General features: G+C 37.2%; 1 protein-coding gene across 1 annotated transcript in view; it reads right to left on the bottom strand.

The window, feature by feature from the left end:
• LOC306871647 (transient receptor potential cation channel subfamily M member 3-like) overlaps positions 1 to 16,210 on the bottom strand; it is a gene marked incomplete at its 5' end in the record, with an annotated part of 440,831 nt that overhangs the window by 419,657 nt on the left and 4,964 nt on the right. The window contains 26 exons of the mRNA XM_079419713.1: positions 89 to 139; positions 229 to 251; positions 340 to 404; positions 513 to 556; positions 2,237 to 2,357; positions 2,438 to 2,514; positions 2,598 to 3,523; positions 3,710 to 3,842; positions 4,908 to 5,098; positions 5,325 to 5,439; positions 5,587 to 5,761; positions 5,917 to 6,165; positions 7,738 to 7,866; positions 7,977 to 8,078; positions 9,220 to 9,375; positions 10,058 to 10,286; positions 11,526 to 11,773; positions 11,885 to 12,001; positions 12,118 to 12,258; positions 12,923 to 12,976; positions 13,080 to 13,214; positions 13,296 to 13,396; positions 13,470 to 13,542; positions 15,035 to 15,158; positions 15,469 to 15,643; positions 15,734 to 15,905. Of these exons, the coding sequence (XP_079275839.1) occupies positions 89 to 139; positions 229 to 251; positions 340 to 404; positions 513 to 556; positions 2,237 to 2,357; positions 2,438 to 2,514; positions 2,598 to 3,523; positions 3,710 to 3,842; positions 4,908 to 5,098; positions 5,325 to 5,439; positions 5,587 to 5,761; positions 5,917 to 6,165; positions 7,738 to 7,866; positions 7,977 to 8,078; positions 9,220 to 9,375; positions 10,058 to 10,286; positions 11,526 to 11,773; positions 11,885 to 12,001; positions 12,118 to 12,258; positions 12,923 to 12,976; positions 13,080 to 13,214; positions 13,296 to 13,396; positions 13,470 to 13,542; positions 15,035 to 15,158; positions 15,469 to 15,643; positions 15,734 to 15,905 (4,126 nt within the window). The remainder of the gene's footprint in view (positions 1 to 88; positions 140 to 228; positions 252 to 339; positions 405 to 512; positions 557 to 2,236; positions 2,358 to 2,437; positions 2,515 to 2,597; positions 3,524 to 3,709; positions 3,843 to 4,907; positions 5,099 to 5,324; positions 5,440 to 5,586; positions 5,762 to 5,916; positions 6,166 to 7,737; positions 7,867 to 7,976; positions 8,079 to 9,219; positions 9,376 to 10,057; positions 10,287 to 11,525; positions 11,774 to 11,884; positions 12,002 to 12,117; positions 12,259 to 12,922; positions 12,977 to 13,079; positions 13,215 to 13,295; positions 13,397 to 13,469; positions 13,543 to 15,034; positions 15,159 to 15,468; positions 15,644 to 15,733; positions 15,906 to 16,210) is intronic.

Here is a 16,210-nt window from a genome sequence, read left to right as displayed (position 1 = left end):
AAAAAAAAAAAAACACACCAAAAGAGATTCATCATATCCATAGAATAACAAAAAGTATTTGAGGTTATGAAGTCTGATTATTACTCACCTGAGTAATGCTGGCCTAAATCTTCAGTCAACTTAAATGTAGAGCTCTTTACTAACATCAGACATAGAGCACATCAAAATCAAACCCATGCAATTTAAATCACAACAAACAGAATTACCATAAAAGTACAAGTAACTTACCTTCTTGTGTCATGCTGCTTACCCTACAAGAAGTAGAGAAATTAGGTGAACAGTTAGAAATATTTCCTCTTAATAATTAACCTGTCTCATCAAATCAAAAACTGCACTTACGAGGGTCTTTGACTGATAGACCTGGCCCAGCTGCTTAGAAGTGGCTGCCCTGGGGTCACAGTATTCTGAGGAGAGGTCATAACATTCAGCCCATCAAATGTCTCACAAACAGGAAAGAAATCACCTTCATGATGTGAGCACTACAGGTGCACGTGAACTACGATGGGCCTTACCAGCCATGATGGGGCCAATTTTGTGAAATCCACTTGGTCAACATCTAATAAATAAAATTAAAAATTATCCCAGAGTCATTTTGCAGGTTGGTGTCATTTCATCTCAGGTAAAAATACCATACACACACATATATATACACACACACACACATATACATACATATATATATATATATATATATATATATATATATATATATATATATATATATATATATATATATATATATATATACATATATATATACATACACACACACATAGAGTGCACAAGAGTGCACCTGAAAAATCTACATCATAACAGGAGTTCTGACATTTTTCCTAGTTGCCTTTTTCCCTATCACGCTTTAGAAATCATAAGAAATGATATAGTTGAAAACTTAAAATCTCAAAATTCATCCTTTGAAACCCATTTTAAAATCAGACATTGCATTACCATGGAAATGGTACATAAAAATCATGTTACAAAATGTTTTCGTTCATGAATATATATATACACACACACAAATATATACACACACACACACACACACACATACACACACACACATACATGCATACATATACACACACACACACACACTATATTGCCAAAAGCTTTGGGTCACCCCCTTCTAATAAACATGTTTGACTACTTTAGTAATTGCTATGAGAACAAATCTTAATGTTTAAGCATATAATGATATTCTAGGGAATTGTATGCTTCTAATTTTATATCAACAGTTTGGACAGGACCCTTTTCTAGTCATTGGTGTTTGGTGATGAGTTTTTGGCTCAAGGTCTGCATATAAAGTCACACCAGAGGTGTTCAGCTGGGATCAGGACTTGGCTTTCTGCAGACCAGTCAAGTTATTCCATACTGACTGAATCAATCATGTCTTTTTGAACCTTCAGGCACTGTCATGTTAGAATAGAAAAGGGTCCTGTCCAAACTGTTGCTATAAAATTAGAAGCACACAATTCCCTAGAATATCATTATATGCTTAAACATTAAGATTTGTACTCATAGAAATGACTAAAGTAGTCAAACATATATATATATATATATATATATATATATATATATATATATATATATATATATATATATATATATATATATATACATATATATATATTTTTTTTTTTTTTTTTCAGGGTTTCTGCAGGTTTTATAAAAGAAAATAAGACTTTTTAAGACCAAGTACATAAAATATAAGGAATAAATTGAATAGACCACAATACGTCAATATGGTCTCTAAATAAATGTCTTGAATTATCAGCATTTCAAAGTTAGAAAATACACACTGCAAAAAAAGTACATTCTTCATAAATATTGCTGTCTCGTTTTCCAATGCAAATTTCTAAAGATTCTTAAAATCAAGATACATTTGGTTGCGATGCAAAATGACATTACATAAAGTTTCCATACCCTGTTAACAGATATATGTTCTTGTTTTAAACAATCTTACTTAATTGATCTGATCTCGTTTCATTTTCCATCTCAAGTATATGCATCTTGATTCAAGGACATTAAGTTATTTGTTTTGGAAAACAAAACAAAAATGAGGAAAATACTAATTTTTTGCATAGCATGCAAAATTCAGTGGCATGACTGTTAATTTAAGACTTTATGCTCTGTTTTAAGAGCCTTTTTAGCCCACGATTAGTGGAGGGAGCAAATTAAAACCGTTTAAGACCTGCAGAAACCCTACATTTGGGCATCAAAAAGTTTGAAAACATACTCAGCTGGGTTAGACTGACTGAGGTTCTGAATCTCCGGTCAAACAGGCCTTTTACTTTCCTCCTCATTTTTCTGCGTGGGTCAAACTCATCCATGCATCCCCGTGTTTCATCAAGTTTTACCTAAGAGACAGTGGCATTACTTAACCATTATCACTAGGTCTGACTGCTTGAAATTAAAAAGAAATAGCAGGTTGGCTTACATTCTCAGGAGTTCCTGCTCTAGTCTTTATGGACTTTTTCCCAAATGACCTTTGTCTCTTAAAGATCTTAGATAACCCTTGAGTCACATACATTAATGGATTAATTAACACAAATTGAGATTGATTTATAGTGTGTGGTTATGATTTGCTTCCATAATACCTCTCTGGTCATTGCTTTGTTGGGGAGGCGCCAGAAGTGTCCGTCTGCTGTGCTCTGATGTTGAGACATCAGGCATGGCCATAGTCTCCACGCTGGCCGAGAGCGAGCGGCTCTGCTCCAGATCAAAGGCCCATTTCTTGCCTAAAAGTCCTTGAGGTCTTGTGAAGTGTCCAGCATCATCAAGCCTGTAGAATGCTGGGTTTCTGATCCCCACTGATCGTTCCCCATCACTGTGGGAATCTGTAAACAGAAACGTATGGCTGGAGGATCTGGACATTGCATGTAAATCGTCCTCATCATCCTCTTCCTCCATAGACTCCTCATGGCTGGGTTGAAGCTGTAAGTCTCTCATCAGAGGCATAGTGGGAGAACTGGCACGTGATGGTTCCCCAGATCCATACATTCCCTTGTCTCTCCATCCAGCGCATAGGTGAGGTAAAGAGAGATGGCATACACTTTCTCTTGAATCGCCACGCTGTAGGGGCCACCTGAAACTACAATCTTCTTCCTCTGGGCTTACCAACATGCATTTGCTCCTGACCTCAAGGGGTCCAACACTCGTCCCTGGTGGCAGCTCCAGAGAAGGATGCTGCCGGCCAGGCCCCAAGCCTCTGAGTAAGGAAGGTGGCATACTGCAGTAGTGCTTCGGTGATGGAAGTGCTTGGCTGTGAGCGACACTTCCGCCAATGCGGAGACAGCAGCTATGGGACATTTGCTCATGGCCGCATGCAATTGGCTGGCTCTGACCAAGACGGGCCACCTCTTGCTGCTGGTTGTCTGTGGCTGAGAGGAAGTTTAGCGTGTCGACTGCTAAAGCAGACAAGTCCTGCAACTGACCCAGGTGACCGTCTAAAGTGCGCATATTGTCCTGGATGGTACTGATCTTCTCAGCAACCTCAACTAATATTCCAGCCATCTCTTCAGCCCTAGAAATAAACACCATTGACAAACTTGAGTTCATTCCATTGATTACAGGTAAACCAAATAATTTTAAATGGAAATTCAGATGCATATTTTTTTATTTACAAAGTTCAATCGACTGATAGATTAACTGAAAAACAAATGATGTAATTTCCTGCTGCATCCAAATGAGGTTTGGGAGATGCACTCACTTGTCAGCTGCGGAGCGAATCCGGTTGATTTCACTGCCTTGTTGACTTTCCTTTTTGTCTCTGAAATATCCAGCGACACACTTTTCTTCAAACTCATGCAACTTCTTCAGATCATTAGGGGCCAGGAGTAATTCTGTACACATACCAGCAATACACTTAAATATGTGATAATATTGTGTATAAAAAAACGAAACAACAGAATTCTCTTTTTGTATTGGATCAATCATAAATGTACATTAGTTTTTTTTTTGCAAGAAATTGTAAATGTAAAACCTTATTATGTTGTCTCATTTTTGTTAATATTCAACTATAGTGCAATTAAAAAAAAATTGAATTGGACAGAATTGTAAAATTATAGACTGTGTGTGTAATGTGTGTAAATCGAATAAAAAAAATAATTTCTAACCAAACATGTGCACCACTAGTAAACAGATCTGTTTCTCAGTCAAATTCTGACAAGATCACAATAATCATGCAGCGAAGAATAAGCTAATACTAAGCTACTAATATTAATATTCTAATTTAATAGTATATTAATTTAATATTCTTAATGTTTATTGAATACTTGATACTGCTGTTAGATAACATGTTCTTTTTTGTGTCTTTGTTCTGTCGCAACACTTATTGTACAAAATACCTGAACGCTACATGTCATTGTTTAAATGTAATTTGTTCCAGTTTTACCATTTTTAAATCTCATGAAATAAAGACGTTTCTTACTTTTCTTTTGGTAAAGAACTATAAACTGGTACTGGTATCCTCAACTGTTTTTTTTTTTTTTTTTGTATTGCAACAACCCTGCCAAGTCAATTATGCAAGACATGTCAGTTTTGTAAGACACAAAACAGAGGGCTACGATGGTTAAAAAAAAGGGAAAGGGAAGTGGTGTGTGGCTACGTATGGTGACCTATACTCTGAATTTGTGCTCTGCATTTAACCCATTCAAGTGTACACACAGTAGTGAACATACACCCGGAGCAGTGGGCAGCCATTGCTGCGGCGCCCAGGGAGCAGGTTAGGGTTTGGTGCCTTGCTCAAGGGTCTCACTTCAGTCATGGTATTGAGGGTGGAGAGAGTGTTGGTTATTCAGTCCCCCACCTACAATCCCTGCCGGACCTGAGACTCAAACCCACGACCTTTGGGTTACAAGTCCAACTCTCTATCCATTAGGCCACAACTGCCCTATTCACACACTTACTCAGACCAGTTCTTCCCTGTTTGGATGCCTTTCTGTGCTTTTGCCACATTGAGCTGAGACACAATGTTACATGACTGAGAAGGATGAGAGGGGGCGGCAGCCACGGCTTCTCCTGATATGTCATGATGTAACGATAGCGGTTGTATTTCCACAGCTTACGGGATATGGAGCTCATGTCAAAGTAAACATTGCTGTGAAGTAAATAATAATGCAAAGTAGGTTAAACCATCACAAAGCAATCAAGACTCGACAATACATCAACACCAACTCCTGCAACAATCTTCCACTCTGGATGTCATGGTGCATGTTAGTCCAACAATTCAACAGACCAAATTATCATCACACCAGGAAACAAATGAAAATATGTGAGCAAATGACGCTTATGCCAAGTCATAAAGATGAAGATGAAGTGCTTACTTGAAGAATGCAATAAGTACATTAACCATGATAATGTACTGAACAAAAAGGTAGACACCCTGCAGGAAGGGGGTGAGGAAAGCTCCAGGGACACAGGTTTCCGGATTACTACATGCTGTCAAAATAACACATCTTATTAATAATAGTAATAATAGAGCAAATCATATTCAAGACATAATCTGGCAACCAAATATTAGGAAAAAAGATTTATTCAAATCAGATTAACTGGCCAGACTAAATGGTGTCCTTTTGTCATACTCACCATCAATCTCTCCAGCATACACCTCCCCAAAGATCATCCAGTAGGGCTGAAAGACTACATCTCTTAGCAGATTCCAGGATGGATCCTCATTAGGGGACAGGATGGATTTCCTGGATGTGCCAAAACTGACCAGCACAATCGCCATTATGACTACGATATAGAACATGTTGCTCATCTGTGGGAGAATATATACATATTTTAAATTTATATTTTCTATTTTTGTGCATCAAATGTATCACAGTATTAGAAAACAACTGATCTTATGAAAAACATAACAGCAAATGTTGTATGTAGACTGAAATTATGCATTGATACATTTAAATTACACACCATTTTGGTGATCATGGTCAGGTATGGTCCTGCATGCTGATTGACAGCAAAAAGGTCCAGAAGCCTGACAGACCAGAAGATGAAATCCAAAGAGTAGACAATGTGACTGGCTAAGCGTGTTTCTTGATGCCACCGTAGGGAGACCCCGACCAGGAACAGGAGGATGCCCATGAAATCATTGATATTCCAGTACTCACTGAACCACACCTTCAACTTCTTAGTGAACTTCCTGGGCTCCAAAACCAACACCTAGAAAACACATCGTACCATGTGTACCCAGCATCCTCAACACAATATACACTGAACTAGTGAACCCACTGAACCAGTGGGTTGTGAACCAGTATTAAAGGGATAGTTTACCCAAAAATGAAAATTCTGTCATTAGTTACTCACCTTCATTTCAAACCCGTAAGACCTCCGTTCATCTTCGGAACACAAATTAAGATATTTAATTTTATTTAGCGTAAAAAACAACGTATGCTGTCCTGTACCAGCTGCGTCACGCAGATACGTTGTCTACGCTTTGATTTGAATGAAAACAACGTATCCGCATGGCGCAGCTGACACAGATCAGCATACGTTGTTGTTTACATTCAGTGGATACTCTCCAAATTGGCGCCAGGGTGACATGGAGATGAATTGTTGAATAAAGTCGTTATTTTTGTTTTCTTTGCACACAAAAAGTATTCACGTAGCTTTATAAAATTACAGTTGAACCACTGATGTCACATGGATTATTTTAACAATGTCCTTGCTATGTTTCTGGAACTTGATCGTGGTAGCATCCTTGCTGTCTATTGGAGGGTCAGAGAGCTCTCAGAATTCATCAAAAATATCTTAATTTGTGTTCCGAAGATGAACAAAGGTCTTACAGGTTTGGAACGACATGAGGGTTAGTAATTAATGACAGAATTTTCATTTTTGGGTGAACTATCCATTTAAGTAGCAGGCTTGTTCTGAAAGGGTCATGAACAGCAGAGAAAAATGCTAAATGCAAATAATAAAATGTAACTATTTAAAATATTAAACACTTCCCATATCTGTTATCGTTGACGACAAATATAATACATGAAATCAAAAAGTACAGTACTGTGGCACAAATTCATCTGTCACTTGTTAACATCAGGAACAAAAGTTTATATGCAAATGAAGATAATATACAAATCCAAAGTATGTTGAAAATATTGGAATATTGTATGTTGAAATAATTGAACAGTAATTTACAACAAGATTCTAAGTAAATTCTGTTATTAAGGAATAAATAAAGGCTGTTCAAACAAATGTATTTTAGGTTTATGTCTTGAATCATTCTGAGTTATATGTAATCACTTATGCATTAGACTGATTTTAAATATCAGCAATATTTTGTTGCTGATTTAAAAGGAGAGGACAAAAACATGCTTTTTGTTTTAATTGTTACACTCAATTGTACTAGAAATATTTTTTACTGTTATTCAGAGACTTTTTAACCAAGAAACAATCACTCAAACTTATAGTCAATGGTAGAACTCTGTTAATAATTCCCACAAATGCACTGCTGCTGGGTTCATAGATAACAGAGGATGGGGGGAGTTGGACAGAGGCATTCTCAGGGTCAAGCTTGAGAACAGCCTAATAAGAAAGAGATAGCACCTTACTGAAGACCTTTGGAATCCAGCTTTGTAAAGATAAGACTTTTCAAAGACATGCTTTCTTTAATTGCCCTGAACAGCTGCAAATGGCACTGAGCCAACTTTTCACAGACAAAAGGAGACATTGATGATCTCATACTATATATTTCTTTTAAATGCTGGAGAGGGGTGTGATTTCAAGGGCACTCACCTCTCGAGCTTTCTCTGCTGCCATGGTCAGGATGTAAGTTATGACCAAGCACTCCTGAATGTTGGGTTTCTCATCCAGCCTCACCAGCACAGTATAAGAGAACATCATGAGGAAACCCAAAAACACCATCTGTGTGGACAAATCAAATCTTCAGAGATTCAAGGTTGAAGAGAGACAGCTGGAGCGACAGAGTGTGAAAGAATGAAGTAAGGTGGAGGTGGAATTAAGGGGAAACCTACTGTATGAAACCAGAATTTGACCACTGGAGCCGTATAGAAGTCATAAACCTTTCTGGTCCAAGAACAAAGACACCTGCTCCCTCTCTCCTCATCACCCTGAATCTAGAAAAAGACCACTATCAATGTAAATTACACACTGTGCCATAAGAAGTCAAAGACTGTGTAGTGTGTTATAGGTTGGCAGCAGTGTTTATAACTGAAAGTAGAGATGCAACAACTTAATTTTTCAGACGCATGTCTACTTTAGACTTGTTTTCAAAATAGTGCAGCTTTTCACAGTAACAAGTAACTTTTTTCAACAAGTAGTGATGTAGATAAATTTCTGTTAATTTCAAAATAAATAAATTTCAAAATAAAGCAAATTCTTCTTCATACCAATGACGACAACTATAACAAAACCCATATTTTATTATAATGTTATTAAACTAAAGTTATTAAAAAATATAACTTTTAATAATCATTCTACTTTTGTGAGAATAGAGGTCCACCCAACAACTACAACAGAGAAACAATATCTTTGGAATCGACCCGACTTTAAAGAGTGAGCATTTAAAGCATGAGAAGAAAAACTGCATCACACGCTTAAATAAAAAGTTTTCATCTGTTGGTGTAGATGCTAATATAGTTATTTTTATATTTAACATTCTTTGTGTGAATGGCCCTTCTGGTGAATTGGTTGAATCTATTTGGACAGTTCAGGCAATTGATTCGCCAATTCATGTCCCTGCACAGAAATACTTGCTCTCCATTTTATGCCTTATAGAATAGCTATATATAATATAGAATAGAATATAAAATGTGTACACTTAAAATATGAATAAAATACACGTATAACACCATATCAAAAGTTTCTCAGGAAAATGCAATACTTTTGCATGAAAATGCAGATGTTTTGCCAACGAATGCACAATTTCTTAAAGGAAAGCAATGCTTTTGTGAGGGGACACAAAGTTTTTGGGGGGGAGGCAATACTTTTCCTAGACAACACAAAAGCATTTTTCCTCCCATCTCATATTTTTCCATCACCATGTCCCAGTGGAGCTCCATTGATTACCTACTGAAGCTTCTAGCCTTTTCTTCAAAAGTGTAGTCTGATTCATAAACAAAGGACTCAAAAAGAGTCGTCAGTTTGAATCAGTCCAACAAACTAAATGGGTTTACTTGCTACAAACACATAATTAGTGTGTAGTGTTTTAGCAGAATGTTTGTTAAAGTGTGTGTAGTGTCTGTCTAGATTCCTTACTGCATTTGCTGCCCCTTCTTGCTCGTATGCCCCAAGGCTTCCTGGGTCCCATCCAAACTGCAAGGCTTCCTGGGGCTGAGGAACATGGGACATCTCTGCCTGACTCTTAAACTCTAGCATCTGAATGGCCACAGGCATCAGGATACTGGCAATAATCTGGAGAGAAAGGATGTGGTTTTGGACAAAAAAAACAAAAAAAATCTGGGTCACAAATGTGCTGTTAAATGTCAAGAGAAAGAAAACAAAAAGAGTTAAATCTTTGACACATGGCTGTCAACTTCACAAACATGTTTGAAATTTAAGATATTTGTGTAATTTCTGTTTTACTCCTGGGAAAGTTGCGGATGAGTCATTTCTTATTTTTGCCTCTTCGTTGTGTAATTACAGCAGAGAATAATAAGAAATTTCTGCAGTGAAAGTGGAGAATGGGATCGAAGCATGTTGCAGGTAAGACTTAAACCTGCATTTTTCATGTAAGCACCACAGTCCAACGTGTCTGGATGCATATCTGCTAATAATAGCATGCATAAGTAAATTATGCATTCATATTTGAGAAATATGACTATATTTCTGATTAAACAAGTCTGTAATGTAGCTCATAAAAATGATGTTTATAATTCAACAACACCCCAAATACTAAACCTAAAGCAGCCAAATTCAACAGATAATTACCCATTCTGCAGCTTTATAACTGCAGAACGTAAATGACAACAAATTAAAAATACCAATGTCCAACTATCAACAAAGAGTGGTTCATATTAGCTATCATGTAGAAGAAGAGGATTTTCAAGTAAGTTACACTTTTTAAACAATCGTCAAGCATCTCAATTCAACACACCTTGAACCAGGAGTTCTTGCTCAAATTGAGGCGGCCCATCCACAAGTCTGTGAGGAGCATCTGAGTGCAGTTGTGAGCCACAAAGAGCCTGAGCCTTGAGGAGACGGCCATTTGCAGACAGGTGAAGTTACTCCAGTCTTTCATCTCCCAGGTCAGCAGCTTCATCGCCATGCGTTCGTTCTTTTTGAAAGCCTGATCCAAGAGATCCACAGCCAACTGTCCGAACTCTCTAAAAGATCAACACAATCGCATTGCATTGTTTTAACAACAACTTTTTTTTATCACTAGACAAGTTCCAAACTCAAAATCTTTAAACACATCTAAATCTTTCAAGATTCAGTTACTTCTAATCCAATGAAATCTCCATTAAGCAACATTTAGCTATGGTGGCCCAGTAGTGCACAACACAACGAAATCGCCACAACACAATGCGTAGGACTAATTTCATTGTGTTGTGCTAATTTCGCTGTGTTGTGCTAAAATCGTTGTGTTACTGCTATTTTCCATTGTGTTGTGCTAATTTAGTTGTGTTGCGGCTTATTTCCATTGTGTCAGTTGTGATATGCTAATTTTGTTGTGTTGTGATTTGTTTCTATTGTGTTGTGCTAATTTCGTTGTGTTGTGCCAATTTCGTTGTGGCTTGTTTCCATTGTTTTGTGCTAATTTCGCTAATTTTGTGTTATGACTTGTTTTCGTAGTGTTGAGACGAGTTTCCATTGTGTTGCGACTTGTTTCCATTGTGTTGTGGCTTGCGTCTGTTGTGTTGCAATTTGTATCCAATGTGTTGTGCTAATTTCATTGTGTTGTGGCTTGTTTCCGTTGTGTTGTGGCTGGTTTCCATTGTGTTGTGCTAATTTCATTGTGTTGTGGCTTGTTTCCTTTGTGTTGTGCTAATTTTATTGTCTTGTGCCTTATTTCAATTGTGTTGTGCTAATTTCATTGCATTGTGGCTTGTTTCCTTTGTGTTGTGCTAATTTTGCTGTGTTGCGACTTGTTTCCATTGTGTTGTGGCTTGTTTCCGTTGTATTGCAACTTATTTCCATTGTGTTGTGCTAATTTCAATGTGTTGTGCCTTGTTTCCTTTGTGTTGTGCTAATTTTGTGGTCTTGTGGCTTATTTCCATTGTGTTGAAACTTGTTTCCATTATGTTGCGACTTGTTTCCATTGTGTTGTGGCTTGTTTCCGTTGTATTGCGGCTTGTTTCCATTGAGTTATGGCTTGTTTCCTTTGTGTTGTGACTTCTTTCCATTGTGTTGTGCTAATTTCATTGTGTTGTGGCTTGTATCCAGTGTTGCGACTAGTTTTCATTGTGTTTCGTCTTGTTTCCGTTGTGATGCATCTAGTTTTCCATTGTATTGTGGCTTTTTTCCACTGTGTTTTGGAGATGTATTGTGCACTATTGGGCCACCGTATTTAGAACATATTGTTTGTATTACAAGCTTTAGAGTGAAGAAAAACACAAACTGACAGAGAGTTCTTCTTCAGCTCCTCGGCCATGCTGTCACCCATATTGCTCTCCCTGGCTTCCACCGCCATAGCACGGTAAAGCTTGCAGGCCACAACAGCTCTGGCCATTGCCTGCTCTCCATGCTGCCACAAGAACATCGCCATCTCTTGCCGATGCTTGAGCACTGCCCACACAAACAGGTCGTTAAAAGTGCATACAAACTCGGGGCTCGGGGTTGACTTGACATCCTGATGCACTACCGCTCCCTCCTGCAAAGACACAATTCTGGGTGTTTTTAATAAATGGAATGATTATGAATATATTCACAAGCGTATGACTCAATACTGCAGCTGTGAACAGAAGGGAGATGTTGAAAGAACCTGGTGTCTGCATGGCCGAGCAGTTCTGTGGAAATGGGAGCGAGATGGGGAGGTCTCTGTAGTTAGAGCTGCTTTCCTGGCTTTGCTGAAAGGGCTGGACCTCTCCTTACCACCCTCCTATCCCAGATCAAAAAGCTCATTAAATTTAAGTTCAATCATGTCTGAAATAAATGGAACCTCAAAACACAGAAATGCATGGATTATTATGTAAATGAATGGGAAAGAAAGCAGACCTTAGCTGGGTTATGGAAGCGACTGTACATGGCTCTGAAGCTCTTGCGTGTATACGTGCTTCGATAAGCTCCACCAATTAGGTATTCAATCACCATTCCAACGTCAATTAAAGATATCCTGTAAACAGCAGGCAGACGAGTCTACAAAAACACAGAAAATGCTTATGGACCCCTTGGTGGATTGACAAATGGAGCATTTTAACCCTTGCCTTCAATAACGATATATAATATATAATATATTTTGGGGTCAGTAAAGCTTTAGTTTGGAGTCAAAGTAAGATTATTTTATTTTTTGAAAGGAGTCTCCATTGCTCACCAAGGCTGCATTTTGTATTAAAAATCCAAAAAAAAAAAAAAAAAAAAAAAAAAAAAAAAGTAATTTTATAAAATACTTAACTTATATTTTTACTATTAAAAATAAGTTTTCTTTTGTAATATACAGTAGTCAGCATTTGAAGTGGAAAAAAAAAAAAAGTTAATCAAAGTTGTCCTAAGACAAGAACATATTTTGGTTTTAGGACAACTTTGATGAAAGGTTTTGATCCACTACAAATGTTGACTAGAGTAGTTTAAATTGTAATTTATGTCTGTGAGAATTACTCTAGACTTCAGTGTCATGTGATCCTTTACAAATCATTGTAATATGTTGATTTAATGCTCAGTTAATTATGTTAATATTGTATTTTTGTTTAAAGCACATTTCAATTATTTTCCACAAAAATTCAAACAGTAATTGCCTGACTTCTTCCTGACAACCCACACAATGAAGAACAAAAATAACTTCAAGGTTGCACTTTACACAAACCTGTTTGGCATCCTCGATGATGTGTCGAAGGAAATGATCTGAGGATCCTTTATGCTGGAAAATACAAATTATTTATCGTAAGAAGTACCAGAGATATTCGCTTGTATGAGAGACAAAAGCTTCCTGCAAGTGGTAAATTGGTATAAATTGGTATTACTATATTGTAGAGCTTTTCCAGACGAGAAATTGTCAAGAAGCGGCTCATGGTCATGCCGTTCTCAATCAGCAGCTTCACAAAACTGACACGATCCATTACCAATGCATCCAACATGGTCTGCTCCAGAGATCCCACCTACCAAATCCAGCACAGGATTATACACGTCTGCTCTAACTCATAAATGCCTTAATCCTGGCTGTAAAATCATAACTGTACCTGCCATTGTTGTCCATACACCACAATATTGTCCTTTGCCACATCAGCTCTGTCCCAGGCCAATGTGATGTTTAGCTGCTCCTCAGGGGAAGCTCTGGTACCTGTATTTTCATTTTTTGGATGAACAACCACATTAATCCAACATTTAATTAATATGATAACAATATTACATACCTCTCAGTGATGTAGTCAGGATCGCAACATCTGCCTCTTGAACGTCCTCAGATTCAGAGTCAAAAATGGTGATCTAAAATGAAAAATTGCCGAAGTATGACCTCATTAAAGAAATCAGTCCATAAAGGAAAATGAATTTTAACCAACACAGATGGCCAGCATTAAAACAGATTTGTAAACTAGTGGCACTGCTGTGGTGTCATGTTCAATATAGCCAGCAGTTATTTATTTTGTTTGGTATTAGTATGAAACCACCAGCATCCCATGCCAATATATAAATGCATGTAACTCTATAAGACACCCAGAGGAGATGTTCTTCTCTTAACATGCCTTTGGCATTTCGTCTTCACATGAGTGATTCATACCCAATCAAAGAATCTGTGCGCCTGGGGACCAAATTAATCCCTTCTACTCGATTAATATGGAAATACGTTTCATGCGCTATCATTCCAATTATTCTGTTCTCTCTCAATTTAGAAGCTCAGAGATGTGGGATGGGTGTGGTAAACTACAACATTCCGTTTGATGGAGGCTTAGCATCAGAGCTTTCGGCGTAGTGACAGAGACCGATACACAGCCGGCATCTTATCACACAAAACAACCAGTGTTTACCGCCAAGTAGGAGGAGAGAGGAAAAAGACAGAAGAAGAGGAAACAGCCAGGAGAAATGCAGAAGGGGATTTGAATACGTCGCACTAGGTTCACAGCTTTGAGGACAAGAACTTTGCTGATGAGTGAGGAGTTCAAGATTAAGTTAGGGCTGACTGGTATTTCCTGAACTGATGATTAGAATCTGCAAACCGATCTGTATTTCCTGAAACCAAGAGAGTGAAAATGTTTTTTAACGGTTTTAATTTTAGTTTCCATTTTGGTTTTAGTAAACTATAATAACCCTGGTGAGCACATGATTAAAGAGATCAAGTCATTTGGCATTATCTATCCAGAAAATGTACAGTCAGTCATAATAAATAAAACACTGACAGAATGTGATGTGAATCTTATAGGAAGCCAGTTGTTTGTGACAATGATCAATGACACTGTTTAGCAGCCATTATACAAAAATTTGTCTTAATTGACCAATCAGGGTCATGTGTTCCAATGAGATGTAAAATGTGACCCTTGACCACAAAACCAGTCTTAAGTCGCTGGGGTATATTTGTAGCAATAGCCAAAAATACATTGTATGGGTCAAAATGATAAAAACAAATTTATGTCAAATTATTACGATATTAAGTAAAGATTATGTTCCATGAAGATATTTTGTAAATTTCTTACTGTAAATATATCAAAACTTAATTTTTGATTAGTAATATGCATTGCTAGGAACTTCATTTGGACAACTTTAAAGGCGATTTTCTCGATATTTGGATTTTTTTTGCACACTCAGATTCCAGATTTTCAAATAGTTGCATCTCGGCCAAATATTGTCCGATCCTAACAAACCAAACATCAATGGAAAGCGTATTTATTCAGCTTTCAGATGATGTATACATCTCAATTTCAAACAATTGACACTTCAGACTGGTTTTGTGGTCCTGGGTCACAAATAAGGTTATTTAACTTACAAGCTCTCTATATTCCATACATTCCATGAGTATGTTGAGAAGTTCAGAGGCCTCTTGTCTTTCCACGACAAACATTTCCTGAATCCTCAGCAGGACATCCTCCTCAATATCTGAATCCAACTTTCTATGACAAATATACGAGGCATACATACAGAAACAGGTCAAACTATTCAATATAACAGAACCCAAACACTATTTTTTTTTTTTCCTTTTCATGTTTACTATTGAAATGTTGTTGTATACATTTGTCAATTTTATTTAATTTCTGTATTTTCTTAAATGGGTGTGTATAGAGTATTTACAGAGTGTTAACTTTTAGTTTTACTTACTTTTTCTTATTTGTAAGTCGCTTTGGATAAAAGTGTCTGCTAAATGACTAAAAGTAAAGTAAAGTAAAGTAAAAGTAAATTCATATACACTTATGTGAGACATGCCTTTCTACAGCTGTTTGTTTGTGTATTAAAGCCAGCAGGTCTGCAGCTCCGCCTGTTCCCTCAAACACCAGCACAGCCACAGGAGAACTTCTGCGCACATACTCCAGCACCACTGAGAGGATGGCAGGTCCCCCTTCTACTACAACACACACTAAAGGCACATGCTGAGGCAGCCCTAAAATCAATACACATGCATATATATTCATCAGACTTGCACATATCTTTTAACTCAAAAGACATTTGACATTTGTAAGAAAACACTTACTAGGGTGGATTTTCTGAAAGTGTATATGCCTTTCTAGCCTTTTCCTCAAGTCTATTTGACAACCCGATTTACCCATGGTCCCATCATCAACTAACAGGAAGTGTGAATGCATGCCGTTCAGGCTGGCACGTTTACTCAGAGGATTACCTAGAGCCTGGTAGTGCCTCAAAACCTAGGACAATAAACCCCAACATCAGTACAGCAGAACCAAAAGAAAATACAGAAAATATATACAACATAATATACCAAATAAACCAGTACACATAATAATTTAACAAAATAACAATTAACAAATTGTCAATGTCACATATTTACTGCAGTGGTCCAGAAATGCATAATCTTAAATGCATTATTTGTTTTATATCATCACATTTCTATGTTTTGAATTTGTCAAAATCCAGGTTTAAATGATTTTGAATATTGATTTTGAATCCCCTTCACCTCAGATCCTACTGTACATTGCAATATAATTCAATA

The sequence above is a fragment of the Barbus barbus genome (genome assembly GCF_936440315.1).
Source record: "Barbus barbus genome assembly, chromosome: 6".
Taxonomy (NCBI): Eukaryota; Metazoa; Chordata; class Actinopteri; order Cypriniformes; family Cyprinidae; genus Barbus; species Barbus barbus.
The sequence above is the reverse complement of the archived record's forward strand: the minus strand, read 5'-3'. Positions and strand labels throughout refer to the sequence as shown.